The 23,663-nt window shown below is 36.3% G+C and overlaps 4 protein-coding genes across 4 annotated transcripts; 2 read left to right on the forward strand and 2 right to left on the reverse strand.

Moving 5' to 3' along the window:
- Positions 1–8,412: 8,412 nt before the first annotated feature.
- On the forward strand, positions 8,413–9,426 carry LOC107923779 (uncharacterized). The gene has a single exon (XM_016853942.2). It carries the CDS (start codon positions 8,495–8,497, stop codon positions 9,074–9,076), a length of 582 nt encoding a protein of 193 aa, XP_016709431.1. The 5' UTR covers positions 8,413–8,494; the 3' UTR covers positions 9,077–9,426.
- Positions 9,427–13,887: 4,461 nt separating this feature from the next.
- LOC107924197 (WAT1-related protein At3g28050) lies at positions 13,888–16,183 on the forward strand. Its single transcript, XM_016854529.2, has 7 exons — positions 13,888–14,247; positions 14,339–14,404; positions 14,549–14,662; positions 14,739–14,964; positions 15,061–15,219; positions 15,318–15,469; positions 15,729–16,183. The coding sequence occupies exons 1-7, from the start codon at positions 14,048–14,050 to the stop codon at positions 15,886–15,888; spliced, it is 1,077 nt and encodes a 358-aa protein (XP_016710018.1). The 5' UTR covers positions 13,888–14,047; the 3' UTR covers positions 15,889–16,183.
- Positions 16,143–21,238, reverse strand: LOC107924195 (protease Do-like 9). The gene is made up of 9 exons (XM_016854526.2): positions 20,183–21,238; positions 19,542–19,741; positions 19,275–19,455; positions 18,953–19,144; positions 17,853–18,085; positions 17,090–17,191; positions 16,910–16,960; positions 16,709–16,813; positions 16,143–16,584 (listed from the first exon to the last, which is right to left on the reverse strand). The coding sequence occupies exons 1-9, from the start codon at positions 20,796–20,798 to the stop codon at positions 16,486–16,488; spliced, it is 1,779 nt and encodes a 592-aa protein (XP_016710015.2). The 5' UTR covers positions 20,799–21,238; the 3' UTR covers positions 16,143–16,485.
- On the reverse strand, positions 21,237–22,987 carry LOC107924196 (protein ALTERED XYLOGLUCAN 4-like). Its single transcript, XM_016854528.2, has 3 exons — positions 22,663–22,987; positions 22,278–22,576; positions 21,237–22,093 (listed from the first exon to the last, which is right to left on the reverse strand). Exons 1-3 carry the CDS (start codon positions 22,826–22,828, stop codon positions 21,329–21,331), a joined length of 1,230 nt encoding a protein of 409 aa, XP_016710017.2. The 5' UTR covers positions 22,829–22,987; the 3' UTR covers positions 21,237–21,328.
- Between the last annotated feature and the right edge of the window lie 676 nt (positions 22,988–23,663).

Here is a 23,663-nt window from a genome sequence, read left to right on the forward strand (position 1 = left end):
GCATGGGAGGAATGTTGGAAAACGTTTATACCAACGCCATAGAAGCAACGGAAAGGAGGGCTTTGTTAGAGATCTGCCCTTATGAGCCTGGAAGCGAGCTAAACAATTGGACTGCTGAAGAAATCCCTGTAGTCTTTAGGGCTTATTCAGAGTAATGCTCAAAACATTCCTGTTGTTTGTTGGCCTAGAAACGATATGAAATCTTTTGTGAAATAGGCATTGGGCCTAAATATCATTATTTTAATGAAATACGTGTCTACGTTCATCTCGATCAGTCACTTTTTTCTTTTATATTTTTCATTTGGTTGATTGTCTTACAAATAATTCTTTCATTTGTAATTCTTTTGCACAAACATATTCATAAATTTATATTCTTGGTATATTCTTTGATCTGCCCTCATAGGTCTTCAGATATCAATGACATGAGTGACGCTGCCTCAAACACGGAGCCTATTTTTGAGCAAGAAGTGTGTTCAGAGGGATCCCACGACTTTGAAAATGACGAAGATTGTGATGCATCTCCGGACTTGTTAAGAATGATGGAACAAGAGGATAAGCATATCCTACCTCATAGGGAATCGTTAGAAATAGTGAGCCTAGAGGATGGAAAGGAGGTGAAAATTGGAATTGAAATCACCGCAAAGACAAGGCAAGACCTCATTAATTTGCTCCGAGAGTTCAAGGATGTTTTCGCGTGGTCGTACCAAGATATGCCTGGGCTAAGTACTAACATTGTGGTGCATCGTCTGCCCATAAAGGAGGATTGTAAACCCGTTCAACAGAAGCTTAGGAGAATGAGACCTGACATTGTGTTGAAAATAAGAGAAGAAGTCAAAAGACAATTCGACGCTGGTTTCTTACAAGAGGTCAAGTATTCGGATTGGGTAGCCAACATCGTCCCTGTTCCCAAAAAAGATGGAAAGGTACGAATGTGTGTGGATTATAGGGATTTAAACAAGGCTAGTCCAAAGGACAACTTTCCACTGCCTCACATTGATACTTTGGTAGATAACACGGCGGGCTATTCATTGTTTTCTTTCATGGACGGTTTCTCTGGATACAATCAAATAAAGATGCATCCTGGAGACATGAGAAAAACCACATTCATTACCTTATGGGGAACATTCTGTTACAAGGTAATGCCCTTCGGATTGAAGAATGCGGGAGCAACGTATCAAAGAGCTATGGTGACTTTGTTTCACGACATGATGCACAAGGAGATCGAAGTCTATGTTGACGATATGATCGCGAAGTCTAGAACGGAAGAAGAGCATGTTCAGGTCTTGAAAAGGTTATTTTTGAGATTAAAGAAATTTCAGCTCAAGCTTAACCCGGCCAAATGCACGTTTGGAGCCAGATCAGGGAAGTTATTAGGCTTCATAGTTAGCAAAAAGGGGATCGAGGTTGACCCAGACAAAGTAAAGGCAATACGAGATTTACCTCCCCCGCGCACTCAGAAGGAGGTTCGAGGTTTCCTAGGGAGGCTGAATTACATCGCTCGGTTCATCTCACAACTGACAGAGAAATGTGATCCAGTATTCCGGCTCTTAAAGAAACATAATCCGGGCGAATGGGATGAAGAGTGTCAGAGGGCTTTCGATAAGATAAAGCAGTACTTGGCTAATACTCCAGTCTTATCACCTCCAAGTCCAGATAGGCCATTGATATTGTATCTAACAGTGTTGGAGAATTCCATGGGATGCGTATTGGGCCAACATGATGAGACGGGAAAGAAAGAAAAGGCAATATACTATCTCAGTAAGAAATTTACCGATTGCGAAATGAGGTACTCATCAATTGAGAAGTTGTGTTGTGCTCTAATCTGGGCAACCTGAAGACTGAGGCAGTATATGTTGTATCACACGACTTGGTTGATTTCAAAGTTAGATCCTTTAAAATATATGATGGAATCGACTGCTTTGAACGGGAGAATGGCTAGATGGCAGATCTTGCTCTCAGAATTTGATATAGTATATGTCAGTCAGAAGGCCATAAAGGGAAGTGCAATAGCCGATTTCCTAGCTAGTAGAGCCTTGGAGGACTATGAATCTTTGAATTTCGACTTTCCAAACGAGGACTTGATGTATGTGGCAAATACTGAAGAAAATCCTCAAATGGATCACGTATGGAAGTTAAATTTTGATGGAGCTTCAAATGCTACGGGTAATGGAGTTGGGGCAGTTTTGGTATCCCCAAGTGGAGATCATTATCCTGTTGCTAGCAAGTTGGACTTCGATTGTACAAATAACATGGCAGAATATGAAGCATGTATTATGGGCATTCGTGCAGCCATTGAACGGAACATCAAACTACTGAGAGTATACGGGGATTCAGCGTTGGTGATATACCAACTCAAAGGGGAGTGGGAGACTAGAGATCCTAAGCTAATCGGTTATAGAAAGCTAGTTCTTGAATTGGCTGAGGAGTTTGATGATATCACCTTCTATTATCTCCCACGGGAGGAAAACCAAATGGCTGATGCATTAGCTACTCTAGCTTCGATAATTCAGGTGAATAGACTTGAGGCAATGAGGCTTGTTCAGATGAGTATCTCTGAGACCCCGGCTAATTGCTGCAATATTGAGGAGGAGGGAAAAGATGATTGTCCTTGGTATCAGAGTATCCTACAATATGTGAAGAATCGGGAATACCCTGATCAAGCGACAGAGAATGACAAAAGAACTCTGAGAAAGATAGCCATTGAATATGTCTTAGATGGAGAAGTGTTATATAAAAGAAGGAAGGATCAAGTACTGTTAAGATGTGTGGATGCTGTAGAAGCCAAGAAAATTTTGGAAGAAGTCCATGAGGGTATTTGTGGGACGCACGCCAGTGGTTTCACGATGGCCAGACAGATCATGAGATTTGGGTACTATTGGCCCACCATGGAAGGAGATTGTATTGATCATGCCAGGAAGTGCCACAAATGCCAAATTTACGGAGACAAAATACACGCGCCTCCTTCACCTTTTCACGTCATGACCTCTCCTTGGCCGTTTTCCATGTGGGGTATGGATGTTATTGGGCCAATATCACCAAAGGCTTCTAATGGGCATCGCTTCATCTTCGTAGTAATTGATTACTTTACCAAGTGGGTGGAGGCTGCTTCATATGCAAATGTCACGAAAGCAGTAGTCAGCAAATTCTTGAAGAAGGAGATCATTTGTCGATATGGAATGCCTGAGAGGATCATATCCGACAATGCGATGAACTTGAATAATAGCACAATAGCTGAAGTTTGTGGCAAATTTAAAATTAAGCATCATAACTCATCGCCGTATCGTCCCAAAATGAATGGTGCAGTGGAGGCGGCCAATAAAAACATTAAAAGGATTGTGGGGAAAATGACTGAAACCTACAAGGATTGGCATGAGAAATTATCATTTGCTCTCCTTGCCTATCGAACATCTGTTAGAACTTCTACTGGGGCAACGCCTTTTTCTCTGGTTTATGGAATGGAGGCAGTATTACCCATTGAAGTTGAAATTCCTTCTCTACGGGTGTTATCTGAGCTACAGTTGGATGAAGCCGATTGGATCCAATCTCGGTACGATCAGTTGAACCTAATAGAAGAAAAGAGGCTAAGAGCTATTCACCATGGGCAAATGTACCAGAAACGAATGATGCGAGCCTATAATAAAAAGGTTCGCCCCCGAGAATTTCGTGAAGGAGACTTGGTACTAAAAAAGATTCTTCCTATGCAAAAAGATTTTAGAGGAAAATGGATGCCAAATTGGGAAGGCCCTTATGTTGTAAAGAAGGCCTTTTCCGGCGGAGCTTTGATCCTATGCGAGATGGATGGCAAAAGTTTACCAAATCCTGTAAACGCAGACTCCGTCAAGAAATACTTCACTTGAAAGAAAGGGGAACCAAAGTGAAAACCCGTAAAGGGCGCTTTGCTTCCTAAAAAAAAAAAGGAATTTGGAGAGGCTAAGGTGAAAACCCGTAAAGGGCACTTTGAGACCAAAGAGGGCTTGAGTCGAAAACCCGAAAAGGGCGACTCAAGTATTGGGCAGGATTGGAACATCAGGACTTGAGCGGATCAAATTTTGATCAGGGGCATATGATGATCTTCTTTACCAATAAGGAAGGATATGCAACGTCTTGGAACATTGACAGAGTATTGCAGATCTCCTGAACACATGTCAAACTCAGAAGGGTCTTCGAAAAGTTTGTACAGAGAAACTCAAGCTGCGATAATTGGGGCACCTAGTTCTTATGTGTATTCTTGAAAATACATTTTTTTTATTTTCTTTCTTTCTTCCTTTCCTCTTGTGAAAACGCACATTCTCAATCCACTTCTTTGTTACCTTTCTTTCACCATCTTTGATGTTTTATTTGAGTTATGATCAGAACTAGCTTTATTCTTATCCATTGTTATGATCTTTTTGCAAACATGTTGCATAGGAATAATGATTAACGAACTAATAAAACTTTCAGGAAAGAAGTTTTGCACATTACTCTGGAAAATTTCTAAATAATATAGGGACCTGAAACATGACTATTGTTTAGAAAATACCAAGTTTAAAGGGTGAAATAGCTAGGAAAGAAGAGTCTAAGTTAAAGACTATCCTTTCAGATTTCGTTGTCTAAACATTGATTGAACAAAATGACAAGCTGTCGTGTTAATTACAAAGCTTAAATGAACAAGCAAGCAATGATCATCAAGCAATAGGAAGAGGTTACCTCGGAGAAGAGAGCCTTCACTTGCGCATAAGACTTTGGTACGACACCTTGAGAATGGTGTAGGAAACCAGAACGGTTCAGATCCTATATCCCCGAATTGTGATAAAAGAGGACAGAGGAAAAGCCACATATTTCTACCCTTAGATTACTGTGAGAGAATGATGATACAAATTTTGGCGTCCCAGTGGATATAACTTTGAGGTTTACAATGGGGACAGTCTGGCTAAATGTTTCTTCAGAAAAATCAGTCAAGCGAGAAGGCGTTGTAGCACATCAGTCACAAAACCTTGATAAACTTCGAGTAATGATAACCTAAGCGAGATCATTCTCGGAAAAATAAAATTCTGCATTCATGCAAACACCATTCACATATGTCTAGTTAGGAGCATTTGTTTCATTTAGATCATGTCATCCTAATCATTAGGCATAATTAGGTTCATTATACAGGTCTTATCTCCCTGAGATTACAGGGGAACAGACCAAAGAATTTCAGATCTTATCTCCATGAGGTTACAGCGGAGCAGATTGAAGCCAGAGATCTTATCTCCCTGAGATTACAGCGGAGCAGATCAAAGATAGTGATCCTATCTCCTTGAGATTACAATGGAGCGGATTAAAGGATCTTATCTCTCTGAAGTTACAGTAGAGAAGATCACATCAGGTCTTATTTCCCTGAGATTACAGTGGAACAGACCAAAGAATTTAAGATCTTATCTCCCTGAGATTACAGCGGAGCAGATCGAAGACACTATCCTATCTCCCTGAAGTTACAGTGGAGCGGATTAAAATAAAAGATCTTATCTCTCTGAGGTTACAGCAGAGTAGATCGCATCAAGTCTTATTTCCCTGAAGATGCAGTGGAACAGACTGAAAACAAGTCATGTCCCCCTAAAGTTGTAGCGGAGCGGACAGTAGATGGCAATTCTTATCATGTCTAATCTTATTCCCCTAAAGTTGTAGTGGAATAGATGGAAGCGAAGTCACAAACCTTGTCTCTCTGAAGTTGCAGTAAAGCAGGTTGAAGTCACGAATCTTATCCCCCTGAAGTTGTAGTAGGGCAAGTTGAAGATATGAGTCCGATCTCCCTGAAGTTGCAGTGGAGCGGGTCAAAATGATGGACCTTACCCCCTGAAGCTACAATAGAGTGGATTGAAGCTACAAGTTTTGTCCCTTGGAAGTGCAGTGAAGTGGATTGAAGCAACGAGACACAGTGGACTGGAGTAAGGCTTTTTGAAGAAGACGAGCACTAGGATACGTTAAAGCTCGGCGAGATCGGGCAAAATTGGTCTTTCTTAATCTTTGCTCTGTTCTCGTTACACGACAACGAGCAAAGAGGGGCAGTTGTACAGCTCAATTATTGCCCGGGCCCAATTGGTAGAGCCCAAACGGCCCAATAAGCCCAATCGGCCCCAAACCCAGTCAGACTAGGGCGGAAACCCTAGCCAAGCCTAGCGCCGTGCCCATCCCTCTGCCATCGCTTTGTCCCATCGCCACCCACCTGCTCCACCGCCTTGCAAACGTTGCCTACACGCCACCACCAACTCCTCTGGCACCTGCAATCAAAAGAAAAAGAACAGAGCAGAGCAAGGCAGCAAGCAACAGTAGCCACATTTTCTTAATATTGTAATCGGCTATAAAGCCTAAAGGAGATCAGTTTGTAAGGGGAGGGGGGAAACCAATTGTATTTGAGAAAAAAACTGAGTGTATTTTAAGGGAGTTTTCCCCTATTTTAAAGACTTTCAGAAATCAAAAAGAAAATTTGAAGGTGATTTTCGATTCTCTTGTTTCGGATTTGTTTATTTTTCTTTTTCTTTTTCTTCTCTCTACATCTACAAACAAAGAAACAGAAAAAGGAAACGAAACGGTACCTGAGTCACTTCGCTTGCGTTGTCGCCGGAGTCCGTCTTCGGGTCTCCAAGATCGGACCCCGAGGGCGACGTTTGGGGGTTTCGCTCCTCGGCCCTACGAGTCTAAAGCCCGATCCTTAGTTGGTCCCTGAAACGGGGTTAAAAACCGACCGTTTAGAACCTCCGACCACCGCATGTGGCGGCGTCATGGGTGGCCCGTTTAGCCAAAGGAAAAGGCGGGCTGAGGGTTTCTTTTTTTCTCTGAAGTTTTTTTTTCTAAACAATGAAAGAATGAGTTTTTTTAAAAAAATTTGTCTTAAATAAGGTTTTCAAAACGGCGCCGTTTGGGCTTAGGGTTCAGAGACCAAAAACGGCGTCGTTTTGGTCTCTGACCCAAGCGGTGACCCGACCCAAGGGGAGGATCCGCGTGTTTCTGACTTTTGGGTTATTTGCGCAATGGGTCCCTCCGATTTTGTGGTACTTTCAGGGAAGTTTTCTGCACTTTTGCAATTTGGCCACAAAGTTTTGTTTTTCTCTCAATTTGGCCCACTGCTGCGCTGTGTTTTGAGGCGGCTGGGTTATTTTCCCATTTGATCCCTTCGTTTTTGGCGCGCTCTGTAATTTAGTCCCTTTTATTTTGAATTCGCCCAGTTTCTTTTGTTTTTATTTCGATTTAGCCCATATTTTAACAATTTTATGTTATTATTATTATTATCATTATTATTATATATATATATCTTTGTTATTCTCATTATATATTTTCATTTATATTTACTTGTGTAATTTTAAATATGTGTCTTATTATATTAATATTATTATTATATATTTGCTTATATATGTATATATATATGTATATGTATTTGTTTCTAACTTATTTAATATATACATAAATACTTTTTTCTTTTATATATGTATATCTATATACTTTCCATTTTTCCTCACGAATATACGTATACATATTTATATGTTTTTTTATACGGCTTCTTTTATATCTATACATATATATATTTATCTTATTTTATTTTTTATATATCTCACATGCATATTTTTTTATATGTATATATTATTTATTTATATAATATTTGTACGCATTTGCGCATTTTATTTACATGTTACGGTTTATTATTTCGCATGTTATCGATTTGTTCTTTTTCTTTGTTTTATTTTATTATTATTGCCCGTATTATTTTTATACTTTTGTATTCATCATAGTTTCGCCATGCATAATAATGTAATTTGCTTTCACATTTTTACTACGACTTCGTGTTTTTATTTCATTCAATATAACAAAATTTGTTTTAAAAAATGGCACTTCGTGTTTAGATTCGAGAAGATCGTGCCCTAACTTACTGGGTTTCGATTTTCACAATAAATCTAAATATACGAATCTTTTCAAACTCAAGTTTTTAAACAATCTCGGGAATTTAAAAAAAAAAAAGATCGTGTCCTAACTTACTGGGCATGGTCCCTTTTCTAAACCCGAGATAATTAAACATCTTCTAAATAAGTAAATTTTTCCATTCATCCGCGTATCAGGAATTCAAGACATTGTGTCCTAACTTACTGGATGTGATGCTTTCTTTCTCGATTAACGTGGAACGTGTCCCTTTTTCCTAAAATTTTTAACATTTCAATACAAGGATCGTATTTTTAGATTCTTCAAAGTTCTCGATTTTCGACATTAAGACATTAAGTAGTCAACTAGGTACCAATTTTGGGCGTTACGAGGGTGCTAATCCTTCCTCGTACGCAACCGACTCCCGAACCCGTTTTTTAAATTTCGTGGACCAAAACCGTTGTTTTAATAAAATCAAATCATTCATTAAAAACAACAATTTTCAAGGTGACCCAATCACACCTCAAAAAGGATTGGTGGCGACTCCCGTTTTTATTTTCAAAATCCAAGTCGACCCCGTTTTCATCCAAAAAATGGTGTCAACAATAGGAAATTCTTAATTTTCATGCTTTCTCGAGAAAGCGAGAGAAAAATCTTTTTTTTCTCCCTTCTCGTTACCCTTAACAGAAACTTCTTAACCGTTTCTTCGCTTCTCCACAAAATGCCGCCTCAAAATAAGGCGGAGGAGGCAGCGGTCTGCTCCGATGACAACATCCAAGTTGCCAAGTTCGCGAATGGAGGCTGTTGTTTTTGGATGCCTTTTAACTCTGCCGTCGGACCAATCCGGTGGCAGCATTTAGCGGTGTACGACAACGACACCGACTCCGAATCATCCATGCCATCAAGCGACAATGAGGCATGGTGGACGCGAGGGTGGAGGAGATTCCGAGAATGGTCGGAGTTGGTGGCCGGCCCTAAATGGAAGACGTTTGCGCGACGGTTCAAAAATAACAGAACCGGTAATGGAGGAGGGAAATTCCATTACGATCCGTTGAGTTACGCCCTTAATTTCGACGAAGGGCCGGGAGGAAACGGCAACTACGACGATGATTATTTCAAGAGAAACTTCTCTTACAGGTACGCCACGTTACCTCCCTCCACCAAACCCTCCTTGGATTTCGACAAAGAAGAGCCGTTAGTCGTTTGACTGCACGTGATTTGCTGAAAGTCCATGCATGGCTTCTATTCTTTTATCTAACATAACATTCACGTGTCCCGGCCAAAAAAAAAACCATAACATTCACGTCCCCGAGAAAGCGGTCGGTGGTTTGCTCAGAGGCGGTTAACATTAAAAATTACAAATTTTTTAATGGTTTTTGTTGAGTATTATTTTTACTGATATAAGTTTAATTGTTTGGTAACTTTTACGTTTAAAAATAATTCAGACATTCGGAAAAAGAAAAAGAAAAAAAATCTGAGTTATGAAATAGAAAGAATCATGTAATAATTTAATGCATTACAATCTATCATTTTTATGAATTTAAAAAAAAATCACTTAAATTTCTGTGTTTGTTTGTTTAAAAAAAAAGTCTTGCGTCGTCATTTGTTAACCAATATTTTTTCCCTTATTAGTCGTATAACTATAAACATATAATTCATCATATTTACATGTTTTTATTGGTATTGAGGTATCATATAATGAAAGTTTACAAGTGTTTTAAAACTTTTAAATAGGAGTTTTATTATATATAGATAATTTTTAGATTTATTTTAATTTAAATCTTGGATAGTTGATTATATTGTTTATTTTAAATTTGGATATAATTATTCAAATGAATTGATTGTAATCGTAAAAAAAGAAGAAGTAATTGTATGTATCCATGTTGTCATGAAGGATAGTATTAAATAAATAATAGCATAAATTTTTGTAAACAAATTTTAAAAATATAATATAGACGAGATGCAGTAAGTTTAAATTAATTATTTACAAATATGGATAAGTTTGAGTAAATTTTGAAACACATATTTCAAATTGAGGTAAGTTTAAAAATTTTGAGGTATGTTCAGAGGTGAAGCTATGAATATACTATTAAGGGGCAAAAATAAAGTTTCAAAAGTTTGAGGGTCAAAAGCAAAAAAAAAAAAGCTTAAAAGGACTTGAATTGAATAATTCATAATGTTAGCTTTGATTTTTAAATATTTTGATATAACAAAATACTTCCTTTAATCACAAGAGAAGCAAACACAAGATGAGTTGGTTCAGCATAAAAGTTAGTCACTCAAGGGAACTCTCACATGTCAAAGATGGACACATAATTGATGATCCGTAAAGGATAATTACTACATTTTCAATTAAAAATGCTTATAATTATGTTTTTTTTTCCATAAAGCCTAAAAACATAAATTATGCTTTAAATGATGAATTATGGATCTTAGGTATCGAAACATATAAAGTCAGTAAACTACCAACTTCATAGATATCAGAACTTATAAGAAAAAGTATTGATACCAATATAAGTATTGAATCTAGCATAACCTTTTATGGTCTAATGTCATGGGGCTAGAGCTTTAGTCTGGTGGACCACGCAGTTTTAGGTGATTCTTTCGCTTTAAATCCACCTAAGTCAGTATAACTTATAAAAGGAAAAAATTCACAAGGGAAATTCTCTAAGACATTGAAGCAAAGTGGAAGCAAACTCGAAAGAGAAAGAAGCCACTGAAAAATAGCACACATAAAGTATTTGAGTAAATGCTCTTAAATATATTTCAAAATTATGAATGGAATGAAGGGAGACCTTTATTTATAGTTGAGCTCCCTCAAATCTAACGATACAAATCGAATTACATCAACAACTGAAATTAGTTCCTATCTATAATAGAGAATCCTAAGAGATTTCAACTTTATATATCTTTACCCTTTAGGATTTACAATAATTACTCTAGTAACTTTAGTTTTATTGGAGTGTTTCCATGGGCCACCAATGCTTCAAGTAGATGGGCTTCTTCATGTGTTCCACAAATCAGGCCAGTTCAAGTGGGTCAAATGAGCCTCATTTAATCAGTTGACTTCCATGGAACGTTTTGTACGTACTCATCAAAGGCTTTGATTCGCAACCCATGACATTAGAACATAGCTAGTTGGTGAGCTTTTCAGGGCAACAAATGTATTAGACCATAGTTGTAGAGGTATTGAACCTTAACTAAGGTTGAGTTTGGATGTGTGGTGCGTTTACCTACAATTAGTGTAAAAACATACTACACCACACCCACCGCCCATCCAAACCCACCCTAAGAGGTATTAAAACATGACCTTTAAGTTTTAATACATAAGGAGCTAATGGTCATATTTTTCAAAGCCAAGTATTGGTACCCAAAAGTCATGTATCAAAACATGCTGCCCTACAACTACATATAATGCCAGAATTAATGACTCTAACGACTATCTTCCTTCCAACCACTCCAAATGGTTAGAAATAAATGAGGGAGTACATAGAGTTCAAGGACACCAAAATGAAAACAAGAAACAAATTTACAAGGTTTACTACAAAAATATATTTATCTTGTTATTCTCATTTTCACTTGAAAACACTTGTGGGTTCAATTTTTATTTATTCTTTCAAGTGTTGTTTTGTATTTGTGAGAGTTCAATCATTGTGTATCAACCTTCCAAGGTGCTTATTCATTTTTGTTTTCAATTTTCAACTTGTGTGAGTTTACTTAAGTTTTGGTGAAAGTGATTCTATCTTGTCTAATTGAAAAGATAATTTTGTAAAAGTTAAAAGATAATTTTGTAAAAGTAAAACCTTATCTTTAGAAGGTTTTCAAATTAGTAAATTTGAGAAATCTTTAGTGATGAAAAGTCAAGATAATAGACATAAGCAATTGGGGTCGAACCACTTTAATTCTAGTGTCATTTTTATTTACTCATCTTTATCAAAATTTGTTAATCACCAATTCACACCCTCTTGGTGCATTTGAGCTTTACACAACTAAAATGAACTAAAATTTCTATTTTACCCCATAGCTAAAGGAGGGGGTGTTAAGCCCATTGGTTGCTCTCTTAGCTACACCCTGAATATATTAATATCATGCATTAGTTTGACCCGTTCAAATCATGTCAGGTAATTATACTTTTAAATAAGTGAAATAATGTTTAACAAATAACTGACAATTTTTTAAAAACTAAATTGCTTAGAATAATTTAAATGGAAGGAATGTGTTAACATGAAGCAACTATTTTGTAGAATCTATTATCCAACGTTGGCTTAATGGCATAGTTCAATCTTGAGAACTTTAATATTTCAAAAGTTAGTAGTCTCGTAAAGAAGAAGAAGAAATGAGAGATGAAAAATGGTTAAGAAAGTTAGACGCCACAGTATAGAGGTGTCTATGGGTTAGGTCAATCCAGGTTCTATCAAAATTTTAGGTTTGTTTGTTCGGTTTAACTCAAAAAATGAGCCTAAATTTTGTCCAATCTCAATTCGAATAAAAATGATAAAACTTGGGGGCCCGACTCAACCTATATTAATTTTTATATTTTTTTATATATTTATTTAAATATATAATATATAAAAATACTAAAAATATTAAAATAAATATTTATCAGCAACTTGAAAATAAGTTTTAAAAAAGATATGTGTACTCAAAATAACGCTAGGATAAGTGCAACTTAACAAGCAAATGCCTCTAAAATAGTAACAAAATTAACAATAAAATAAAAGTTATATAATATTCAAACAATAGCAACAAAATAGTAATAACATAATAGGGAAATGCCAACAAAATAGTAAGAAAACAACAAGAAAATAGCATCAAAACAATAAAAAAAACAACAAAATAATAATAACAATTTTTTTTGTACAAATTTGAGCCAAGCTTAAGAGTCAAAAATACTTTTTCTGAGACTTAACCTGTTTTTTAAATGAATCTCTTTTTTTTTAAATAAACTTATTTTTTAAATTTATATTTTTATCCAAATTTTTCATTTTTCGAGTAAATCAGGCCATAGACAGATATGGTCCGGTGACGAGGTCCTTTTCTCCAAAGCTATATAAGTTGAACAAAATGTGTGGGGGTAATAATGTTCAATGCTTTCACACTTATCTTTGCCATCATAAGATAGCCTCCACAAATTGCGAAGCAGGCTTGTCCGGTTTGTTGCAGAACTGAGAAAATTCTACTGTTCGAGATTGATGATTATATATTTATCAATCATGCTTCACAATTTGAATACATATTTGGAAAATTAGTATGGCTAATGGGTATACTTTGGTGAAATCTTTTATAAAACTTTTCATATCCACTAATTATAAAATAGAGTTAAATTAATAAAAAGCATAAACCTACTTTATATCATATATAGTAAAGATATATAATATGATTAGAAATTCAGACATAACAATTGAAAATGAGAAGATTTAAATTAAATTATTTAAATCAAAATCTTAAATTTTATCAATAATACAAAAATTTTATTTTAAAAAAAACATAAATTTAAAACATCTTTAAAAATTTTACAAAAACAGATAAAATCATATTAATATATTCATAGACTGGATACTGGATACCGAATAATTAAGATAATTAAAATTGGGTACATAAAATATTGATTTCTCTTTCATTGGATACAAAGGATGGAAAATGTAGTAGCATTGAATCCCATAAATATTCATTATCTCATGGACTTTATAATTTAATTTGATGTTGAATTTGAGAAGTGGACATCAGAATAACATTAAGAAAATATTGTATTTAATACAGCAATTGTGCTATAAAATATTTGCTGACACTAGATGCTATATAGAAAACTATAATAACAAGATCATTATCCACATAAATAAATATTTATAATAAATTATGATCATTCATGGCACATGGCCAAAATTAGTATATTCTATGAAAGACAAGATGCTATTTACACCATAAACTCAATTTTTTTTTATTCATTACAAACCCACGCGCATGCATAAAAAATCCAATATAGATTATTATAGTTAAATAGAAATCACAAGGATCAATAATTTAATTCATAGGAATACGAAATTTGAAACCTAAAACTGAAACTCAAAATTTTAAATCTCCCCTCCGCTCCGATTCTCTTTATAAAGAATTATCAAATATAAGGACCTTACAACCTGACCAATTGGTTGGTTTTGAGAGAAATTGAGAGGAAGGAAAGATGGTGTGGGGATCATGGAGGAAATATTACAAGGATGTGGTGACATTCACAGCAATGGTGACAATGGAATGTGTAATAGTGGGGATAAACACACTGTTTAAAGCAGCTACGTTGAAGGGCATGAGCTACCATGTTTTTTTGGTCTACGATTACGCCGTTGCTGCTCTTCTTCTTCTTCCTACTCCTTTCTTCTCTTACAGGTCCGTCCTTTATTTCTCACCACGGATCTACACTCAAATCGTTACAACATGCAAATCCACACAGTGTTTTCATTTCTGTTTTTTCTTGCAGATCAAGAGTGCTACCTCCACTCAGCTTGCGTATACTATGCAAAATTGGACTTCTCGGGTTTATAGGGTAAAACTTGTGGTGATTCAGAAACAAGAAGCATGATTTTTAGCAAATGTTTCCCAACTAATTTTGCTTCATTATATAGAAGATCTTGATTTTCTTTTCAATTTCATCAGTTTTTATCTGTAATATTGCTGAAATTGGTTTCAGAATTTCATGTCAGATAATGGGGTACACAGGCATCATTTATGGTTCTCCCACTCTTTCTTCTGCAATCAGCAATCTCACACCAGCTTTTACCTTCATCCTAGCTATCCTCTTCAGGTAATATTTTTACTCCGAAAACGCACATTAATGCAATCGTTGCCACGGCTACTTAAATCCCATACCTGATTTTTAGAATGGAGAAGCTGGTACTGAAACGAAGAAGCAGTCAGGCCAAAGTAATGGGCACCATAATATCAATTACAGGTGCATTTATAGTGACTCTATATAAGGGTCCGGCCATTGTCAAAGCTTCAACGTCTCTTCATCAACCTCTCAACTCTTCAAGCACAGATTGGGTCATTGGTGGTGCTTTCCTCACTGTTCAGAATATTCTGATTCCATTGTGGTTAATTGTTCTTGTAAGAATTCGTCTACCAATTTTACAAATATATCTCGCTTGGTGCATCCATTGTTGGAAATTTGAAGAAATAAATGAATTATCTGATGTTTTGCAGACACAAATCATGGAAGAGTATCCAGCAGAACTAACCGTAATGTTCTTTTACAATTTATGTGTGTGCTTCATAGCTCTCGTTGTTGGTTTAGTTGTTGAAAGAAATGCAAGTGCTTGGAGAATAAGGCCAGACGTTGCATTAGCCTCGGTTATTTGCTCGGTAAGAACAAGGGATTGGATTTAAATTACAGTGGTTGCGAGAATATCCGCCACAGATAGCAAATTCTTTGAAAACTTTGCCTGTATCCTCTCTTTCAGGGAGTCTTCAGTTCTTGTTTGAACAATACAGTTCATTCATGGGCTCTGCGGTTGAAGGGACCAGTTTTCGTGGCAATGTTTAGGCCATTTTCCGTCGTCATAGCTTTTACCATGGGTATCGTCTTCCTGGGTGAAACACCTCATATTGGGAGGTATACACAACGCATTGCTTTTGCTTCTAGCAAAGATTTAAATTATGGTCATGGATTTGTTTCCATCACTTTGCATTTACAAATTTGCTAACATATACTACAATAAACTGCAATGGACATTAAGCGTAAAATACCTACAACAGAAAAACCTAAACCATAAAATGACAATCATAACATTGCGTACTGATTACTATTTAGATTGTAACTTTAATATCTTTGTTTTTTTAGCTAATGGACTGTTTCTTTTATACTTGTGAAGTCTTATCGGAGCAACAACAATATCGATTGGATTTTATACGCTGATGTGGGGAAAGGTGAAAGAAGCAACGGCTGAGGACAATGGTAGTGGCTCCACCATAGATTCATCATCTTCCCACAAGGACCCCCTGCTTCAAAGCTATAAAAATGGTCAAGTGTAGGAACAAATGCATTGGAAATGGAAAATTTTCTCAGTTCTGAAGGTCTGTCTTCTTCAGACAACCCTATTTGAGCTCATGTCGAAATAAGGATTTCCTATGTGATATGCAAATATTGAAGCTCCAGTTGAAGAGAAAACAGGTTATACGACACTAGATTGGACCAACCAGGCAATGTGACGAAGCGATCAATATAACGTGGATGGAGCAAGTTAAAAATGTTAACAATTGGAATTTAAAGTTTAGACAAGTGGATATTAAGAAAAATAAAATTGGGTGCATGTATAGTTTGGTATAATTCAAATATCGTATATGTAATACCGCTACTTGATTACTTATGGTTCTAGAATTAGTTAAAAAGGGCGAAAAATAAGATGAGCAACAAAATGGTACAAAACGCTTTCCTGAACCATTCTAGTTAAAAAGACCATCTCTAAACCTCCTTCCAATATAAACTAGAATCAAGACCTGCAATCTATCTTCCAGATAAAAAACCATAACTACACCCACAAATGCAAAACTCAATCATGTTTGGTATACGGCATATGCAAAAATAGGACCCACATAGACTATCGTCTAGTGTTTCCCTCCAACCTTAATTCAAGTCTTGAGATCATCAGACATTGCAGAAGATATACGATGTGTAGTTAGAATATCTAAAGTTGCAGCTTTTGCAGCCTTGGCATGTAGCACTACTATCTGCGTCGCAAAGTTGAGAATCAGCTAAACAAAAAATTATACATTTCATCAACTGTGTGTGTGTGTGTGTGTGAGAGAGAGAGAGAGAGAGAGAGAGAGAGAGACGGAGAGGGAGGGAGGAAACCTGCTGATATTCCAGGTCAAATCTCAAATATTCATCATTGGAGTTATCAACCATATTGGCTAAGCTCTTTAGATTCTTCACGGGTTTTCCATTGAAAGCAAGAACCTAGATAAATGAAATTAAAAGAAAAATGTTAGCATGTGTTCTTTAAATTTTTTATACACTTTACATAACTGGCAATGTCAGGAAATACTCCCTGACCTGAGTATTGACAATATCCTCATATCCAATATTGATGTCAGCCACAAGCACCTGAGAATAAAGAAAACATTGTAAGCATAAGGTCTAAAATGCATGAATAAAAAAGAAAGCCAAATCATTGTGTTACATCGGGCTGTAAAAATATATCAGAAGGAAAAACATGAGAAACAACATGTAGACCTGTGAAATAACAACAAGCTGTTCATCTGTAGACTCGGCCATTGCATGTAGATGCTTATCCAATAGCTTGACAGGTGCATCGAATTCATAATCCTTCCCATACTGTAAATGAGAGAAACAGGGAAGTTAGAAGTATAAGCAAAACCGAACAGTGACCACTCACACATGAAATCATAAAAATGTAACAGCGTAGACCTTTTAATTAGCAACAGTTATAGAAAACGAAAAAAAAAAGTTTTAGAACCACAAAACAGGATCACTTACGTTTCTTAATGAGTAATAAAGAAAATGACTAGAACAAAAGTTTAGCAAGTATTAAGATTCTATACAATTTCTGCAAAATAATGGGATTCTATAGCTATAGGACAATATACAAAGTGTTTTATAAATGTTAACAAATATAAACAAGATATATATGTATGCATGTTCAAGACTAGAACAAAAGTTCAGAGAGAGTTAATATTCTTTCCAAATTCTGAGCAATGGTTAGGACAATTCTACATTAAACAGTCCTTGAATGATTCACAAGGAATGGTGAATCATTCCAATAATGCAAACCTCTTTTTTTTTAAAACACACTAATAGAGACCTCAAATTTCACTAATGGGGCCCTTTTCCTAGCAATCAAGTTTACAATAATGCAATAAACACAATAAACAAAAAACTAAAATAGTGAGTTTGTTAACAAATTACCAACAATTGCTATATTAACAAGTTCAAGGAAAGAAACACACAACACAGCGAGAGATAGATGACTACAAACCTCAGAACGCAAGTATGGAACAGTTACAGCAGTAAAAACAAATCCAGCAATAATGTAATAAGAAGGAGGTGTCCCACTGGTGTGCGCGGGGATGAGCCTCCTGTGAGTCGCAAGTTTTATATCAAATTCAAGTATCTTCGAATCACGGAGAACTTTAACTAATGCAGTATCCCCAGTATACTTCTGAGAAACAAGATAGCTGAAGCCTATGCGCTCCCCATGCCTGAATGGAACTTTTTTTTCCCAGTTCAAGGGAAAATGAAAAACAAGAAAGAAAGGTCAGGAGATTGTTTCCTTACATAAAATAGGACAATAATGCCAGAACACTTGACTGAATTAAACATTAAAAGACGATTTGAGCCAAATATGTGAGTCATCTAGGGGACTTTCAATCTTGTAGTAATTTATGAGTTGACTAAGCATCATTCAACAGTCATCAATCAACCACAGCCCACAGCAGATAGAAAAGCAACTAAAACCCAACTAAAAAAGCTTTCATCTTTATGGAAACTGCAAAAGTCACGATAAAATAAGGCAATGAATTGAATACCAAAAGAGAGCAGATGAATAATTCAGAAATTCTGGTTTTAAACTCTTTTGTGCAAATTCATATGAATCATGCTTGCTAAGAAAATCTCGTATTGAAGGTTTACAACCCTTTTAAGGCACAAATGTATTGTATGTAAGCAAATCTACATTAAAACTACCTCCACCACGAATGAACACTGCTTTTACTGCCTAGTTCTTAATCTCATAAATGAACCACCGATTAAACTAAACAATATCTCCATAGAACATTTTCATGTAGATAAAGAAACCACACAGCCAGATTATCATTCTCAGCTCAGAGGGAAATCCTACAGAAACATCTGCATCTAATCTTTTAACTAAAATGAAAGCAATGCTCGACACTTTCAGTTGCTAATTCTAGAAAAAGTAAAAAAGATATTGTGTCTCCAAGAACAGTATAGTGCTGATGCAGAAATTACTGGGCAATAAACAAAGTATGCATATATGCATATATAGGCCATGCTCACAAACATTCACAGGTGAATAAATGACATCCTACTAACATATGAGGCGTAGGGGGAGTAACTTACCTGTTCCATCATTAGCAACTTTTACCCCATCAAAACTAAGTATAACATCAGATGGCTTCAGAAGATGAGATTCTGGAGCAGTGGGCTCAATTCTCCTAATACGGACCCCCTTTTGATCTGATTTCATCCCCATTGCCAGGCGCAAATCAGGATTTTCCATCTTTTGCCACTCAACACCAAGGATTGGGAAGCCTAAAATAGAAATGATGAAGAGGACAGGAATAAGAATTCAAGCACAATACCAGATTTAAGAAAAACCTCTTTCTAATTCCAAAATAGAAATGACTGAACTTGAATAAAATAGTAATGCCAAGAAAAATACCTGTATACGCCCCATTCTTTTCGTAATCCTGAATGAAGTGCATTATAACCGGTGTAGGTATGACATACCCAATATTTTCTGCATCCTCATGTTTCAAAGATTGGAATGCGATACCAACACAGTTGCCCTTATCATTAAAAGCAGGCCCGCCAGAATTTCCAGAGTTTATAGCTGCATCTATCTGCAAAACCATATCAATTGCAATAGATCAATAAACATGTCAAACAAACATGTTGAACCACTAGAAGCGGGAACTAATTTCACAACCTGTAATCCCAAAAGTTCAGTTGATCCATGAACATAAGAAAGTATCTCAATTCGTGATACAACACCACTAGTAACAGAGATCGTGTCACCTCCAATGGGGTAGCCCACAACAGTTACAGCATCTTGGAGTGCAGGCAAATCTCCAAACTCAACAGGTGAAACACCTTCCCAGAACTCATCATCACTAACTGTTAACATTGCTACAACATCCAAAAACCCTCAGTTAATAACAAAGTTACCATAAATTAAGAAAACAAGTTAGGATGAGTTATTTCCGCATATACATATTCCACATTAAAGAGTACAAGAGCTAATGCAATCCACTCTAAACAAGCAAAATCAATGAATCATCCTCTGCCTTTTTCCTACAATAAAATCGCATTACTAATTTGCTAAATCCAAAAAGGGCAAGAGAATGATGCAAAAAAGAAGAAAAATATTCCAAGCACTCGAAACGATTTTCCTGAAAAAAAAAATGCAAACTTTAATACCTTAAGCCTGTCACTCAATACGAATAACCAAATACCATTTTCTACCCATTCCTATAGTCATCGAAACTAAACCACCTAACTTACTTTAAACCAAAAAAAAAAAAAACCCAAAAAGATGAAAATTCCCACAAAATTCTAAACTTTCCTTACCAATATCACATTCAGTCCCAATAGCCAAAACAGTAGCGAGGTACTTGGTATCAGACCCCCTTTTCTTTAACTTCACTTGAGTATAATGTTCCACTGAATGAGCATTTGTTAACACTCTTTTCCCTCCAATTATAAATCCACTACTACTTGAAGAATACTGTCTTTTCCTTTGCCATGGCAGTGAATAGTTTGGCTCAGTGTGGACGCAAAAAACTTTCACCACTGCATCCATCGCTGGCATTACCCTTGCCGCCACACTCTCCCATTTCGCCACTGGCTGCGGTGGAGGCTCCAGTACCACTGCCCCATTTTGATAAGGTCTCCGCTCCGGGGACGCCGCCGCATGCGGCTCCGTATCCTCCATGTGCCCCACCTCAGACTTCCTTGGTCTCCCTCGGCCCCGTCTTGCCGGTGCTGGGTTGTTGGCGTCATTTTTGGCGGCGGCGGCGGCGGCGGCGGTCGGTACGGAATCGTTTGCAGCGCTAAAGACGTCATTTTGGGCGGCAACGTAGTCGGTTTGAGTGGCGTTGGAGGCACTCGTATATTGGAAGTCCATGGTTTCGGTGGTAGATGCAGGGGCTTTAGGTTTCCGACCTCGTTTTCTAGTTTCCCCCATCGGAATATGTCCTTCAGGGGATTTAGGGTTTCAAATTATGGATTTCGAATACGAAGATTGTTAATTTTGGGGTATGGGATTCTTTGCTTTCGGCTTCTTCGAAACAGAGGCAATTACGTAGGGAAATGAAAGTTTCGAAATGTGCGAGTCGATGGAGCGAAAGAGATAGTATATTTGGGCCCATATTGGGCTTATATGGGTTTGAAATATGGGTTCAAGGCCCAATTGGATCATTTTGTTTAGTTGTGCCAAGTTGGGCTTTATTTTGTTATCGGCTGTTAAATCATGTATTTTGCCGTGTGATGTTGGAGTACTATCATGGCTTGTTTGTATAATGAATGAAGTTTTCCTGTATTAATCATACGTAATTAGTATATGTTACTTAAATTTGAGTGGGAAAGTCCAACATAAGTATATGCATCCAATACAAATATAATATATTTTCTAAGTTTTTTTCAGTTATATTTATATATCAAATACAAGTGTCGGACACGAATACTTTAAAAAAAATGAAGTCCGAATAATATAATTTATGTAACTTTTCTTCTCAAAACCTCAAATAAGAAATCATTCCAAGCATCAATCGGACCGGGCAAACACCAATGGACACAGTCATTATATCCATTCATCCATTTATTTCCCCATAATTCACCAGGGTGACCATCAGGTCTCATCAACATTGCCTTTGTCACATCCAATGCTGCAAACTTCGTTCCTTTCTTATTTCCTTCTATATTTGCCTTTTCAATCTCGTCCATTTGCAAGCTCCTCAGTTCCCATTCATTACTTGTCAACTTAATCTCTCTTTCACTCAAAGGGCTTGTCCTATTGCATATTCCTCCTGTATCCCATGTCCCGTTCTCGAAATGAGCCGGCGAAAACGTCCGGACGAGGGTCACCCTCGCTTTGCACTCCCTGCAGCGGTTGATATGGTTTAATGCCGATCGAAAAGCCATCCTGAGGGCGAACCCGACACCGAAATCGGTCACATTCGGATGATCGCAGTACACACATCCGACAACACCAGTGTCGTTGTGTAGGTAAATCGTTCGGAAAAACCAATGTGCGTCCGAGATGATGATATAGTCTAGAACAGGAAGATCTGTGGTCCATTTCTTATCAATTTTATGAAGGTGCAAATCAAAAATACCAGATGCTGAACCATTGATCACTCGTTCTTCACCGTCTACTAGGAATTTCGTCCAAAGGATCATGAGAGTGAAATCATGACCGGGAAAGTACCATACCCGTTTCCGGTCTTCGGAATCTTTGTAATGATCCACCGGAGTTTCTACCTGTAAAAGATTTGCAATTCAAGCAACTCAAACCGTAAATTATATTTGATTTATCTAAAGATAAATTACTCCATACCATGCCACAGATAAAAAAAACAATGCCCTGTTATGACGAAAAGCAATATTATTCGGTTTTGAGTAAATGTTGGAGAAGAATATGTGTGTACGACATGAATGTACTAACCATTGAGAGGAGACAAAGGAGGGAGTCCATGTGGTTCCTGGCAACTGAGTCACCTATGAATCCAAGTTTCTTCCCTTGAACAAATTCCAGGAAAGTCTTAGGATCAAACCTGGGAAGCTGACACTGATGAGGTTTCCATCTCCATTTCAGAAACTCTGTGTCTTTTCTTCCATGGTGGAAACAATTCTTTGAAGTAGGAATCGTTGAACAACTCCAGTTCGTATATAAAGAACCTTGCAGGTCAGGCACCCATTCTCCCTTAAACAAGTCACACTTGAGAGTCTCATCATCGTCATCACCTAAAATACTCCAAAAGAAAAATAAAAATCAAACAAAATTTCTCATTTGGTGAAACTGAAAGAAGAAGAGAAATGGACTGAATTACCATGAGAGGTAGAATTGGGCAAAGCAAGTGTTTGATGAAGGTCAGATTTGGAGATGGGGTTGAAAGGGTTTGGAGAACAGAGGATGAAGACTATGAATATGATGGTTAGAAGAAGACAAGATAAGAAAAATGGAGGGAGCTTCCCAAGTTTAGGCATGATAATCATCTCTCTCTATTTTTGTTATGGTTTAATGTATTTTTATCTTGAACAAAAAAATAAAGAAGATGAAGAAGAAGAAGAGGAGGAGATTTTTTTTTACTTTTTTATTTTTCCGTGAAATACCAAATTACTCAGACAAAAGACCTTTTTTTTTATAGATTTTATAAGGGTTTTTTTTTTTAAAAACGAGATTTTATGAGCTGAAAGGTTCAAAAAAAAAAAAGGGAGTCAAAATATTCTTTTTTCCCTTTCCTTACTTAAAAAGAAGAAATTGTCCTAATCAGATTTGATTTTGAGAAAGGTGGTATGAAATTATAATTTATTAATTCATTTCTCGAGGAGCGATAGGGAAAAGGAATAGGGTAATTTATATTGTATTAAAAATATTTTTATGTATTATTATCTAATTTTTATTATATGATTGTTTATAGTCACTTTTCAACTTATAAATAAAATAATAATACATTTCAGCGCATTTAAACTCACGTTTTTTTACATTAACAATAATAATTATATTAATTAAATTAAAACTAAATCGACATATATATTTTAAAATTTAATTCAATTGGCTTTTGTATTAGTTATAATTGGTTGTGATTATACAGTCATTTGCAATGTGTAAAGACTAATTAAGAAAATTCTCATTAAATAAGTACACTCCTTAGTGGATGTACAAGAAAAAAAAAATAAAAACTTATCCTAATAATATAACTATAACAGCTATTTATTTTAAGAAATAATCAGCTTTAATTTCTTTGTGAAAAATCAAAATCTTAGTTTTGAAAATTAAATTTGAAGTTGTGATGGCTATTTGTAAGAATTATTTTAATGAATAAGTGAA

Source organism: Gossypium hirsutum, chromosome A11, assembly GCF_007990345.1.
Source record: "Gossypium hirsutum isolate 1008001.06 chromosome A11, Gossypium_hirsutum_v2.1, whole genome shotgun sequence".
In the NCBI taxonomy this organism is placed as follows: Eukaryota; Viridiplantae; Streptophyta; class Magnoliopsida; order Malvales; family Malvaceae; genus Gossypium; species Gossypium hirsutum.

Coding starts and splice junctions, on each gene's coding strand:
- LOC107923779 (XM_016853942.2), top strand. CDS start 8,495: ATGCTTTCTCGAGAAAGCGAGAGAAAAATCTTTTTTTTCTCCCTTCTC.
- LOC107924197 (XM_016854529.2), top strand. CDS start 14,048: ATGGTGTGGGGATCATGGAGGAAATATTACAAGGATGTGGTGACATTC. Junction 14,248..14,338: donor ACTCCTTTCTTCTCTTACAG/GTCCGTCCTTTA, acceptor TTTTTCTTGCAG/ATCAAGAGTGCTACCTCCAC. Junction 15,470..15,728: donor GAAACACCTCATATTGGGAG/GTATACACAACG, acceptor ATACTTGTGAAG/TCTTATCGGAGCAACAACAA.
- LOC107924195 (XM_016854526.2), bottom strand. CDS start 20,798: ATGGGGGAAACTAGAAAACGAGGTCGGAAACCTAAAGCCCCTGCATCT. Junction 19,145..19,274: donor AAAGAATGGGGCGTATACAG/GTATTTTTCTTG, acceptor TTTCTATTTTAG/GCTTCCCAATCCTTGGTGTT. Junction 16,961..17,089: donor AGCTTGTTGTTATTTCACAG/GTCTACATGTTG, acceptor CTTTATTCTCAG/GTGCTTGTGGCTGACATCAA.
- LOC107924196 (XM_016854528.2), bottom strand. CDS start 22,828: ATGATTATCATGCCTAAACTTGGGAAGCTCCCTCCATTTTTCTTATCT. Junction 22,577..22,662: donor GCCCAATTCTACCTCTCATG/GTAATTCAGTCC, acceptor GGAGTATTTTAG/GTGATGACGATGATGAGACT. Junction 22,094..22,277: donor TCCTTTGTCTCCTCTCAATG/GTTAGTACATTC, acceptor AATCTTTTACAG/GTAGAAACTCCGGTGGATCA.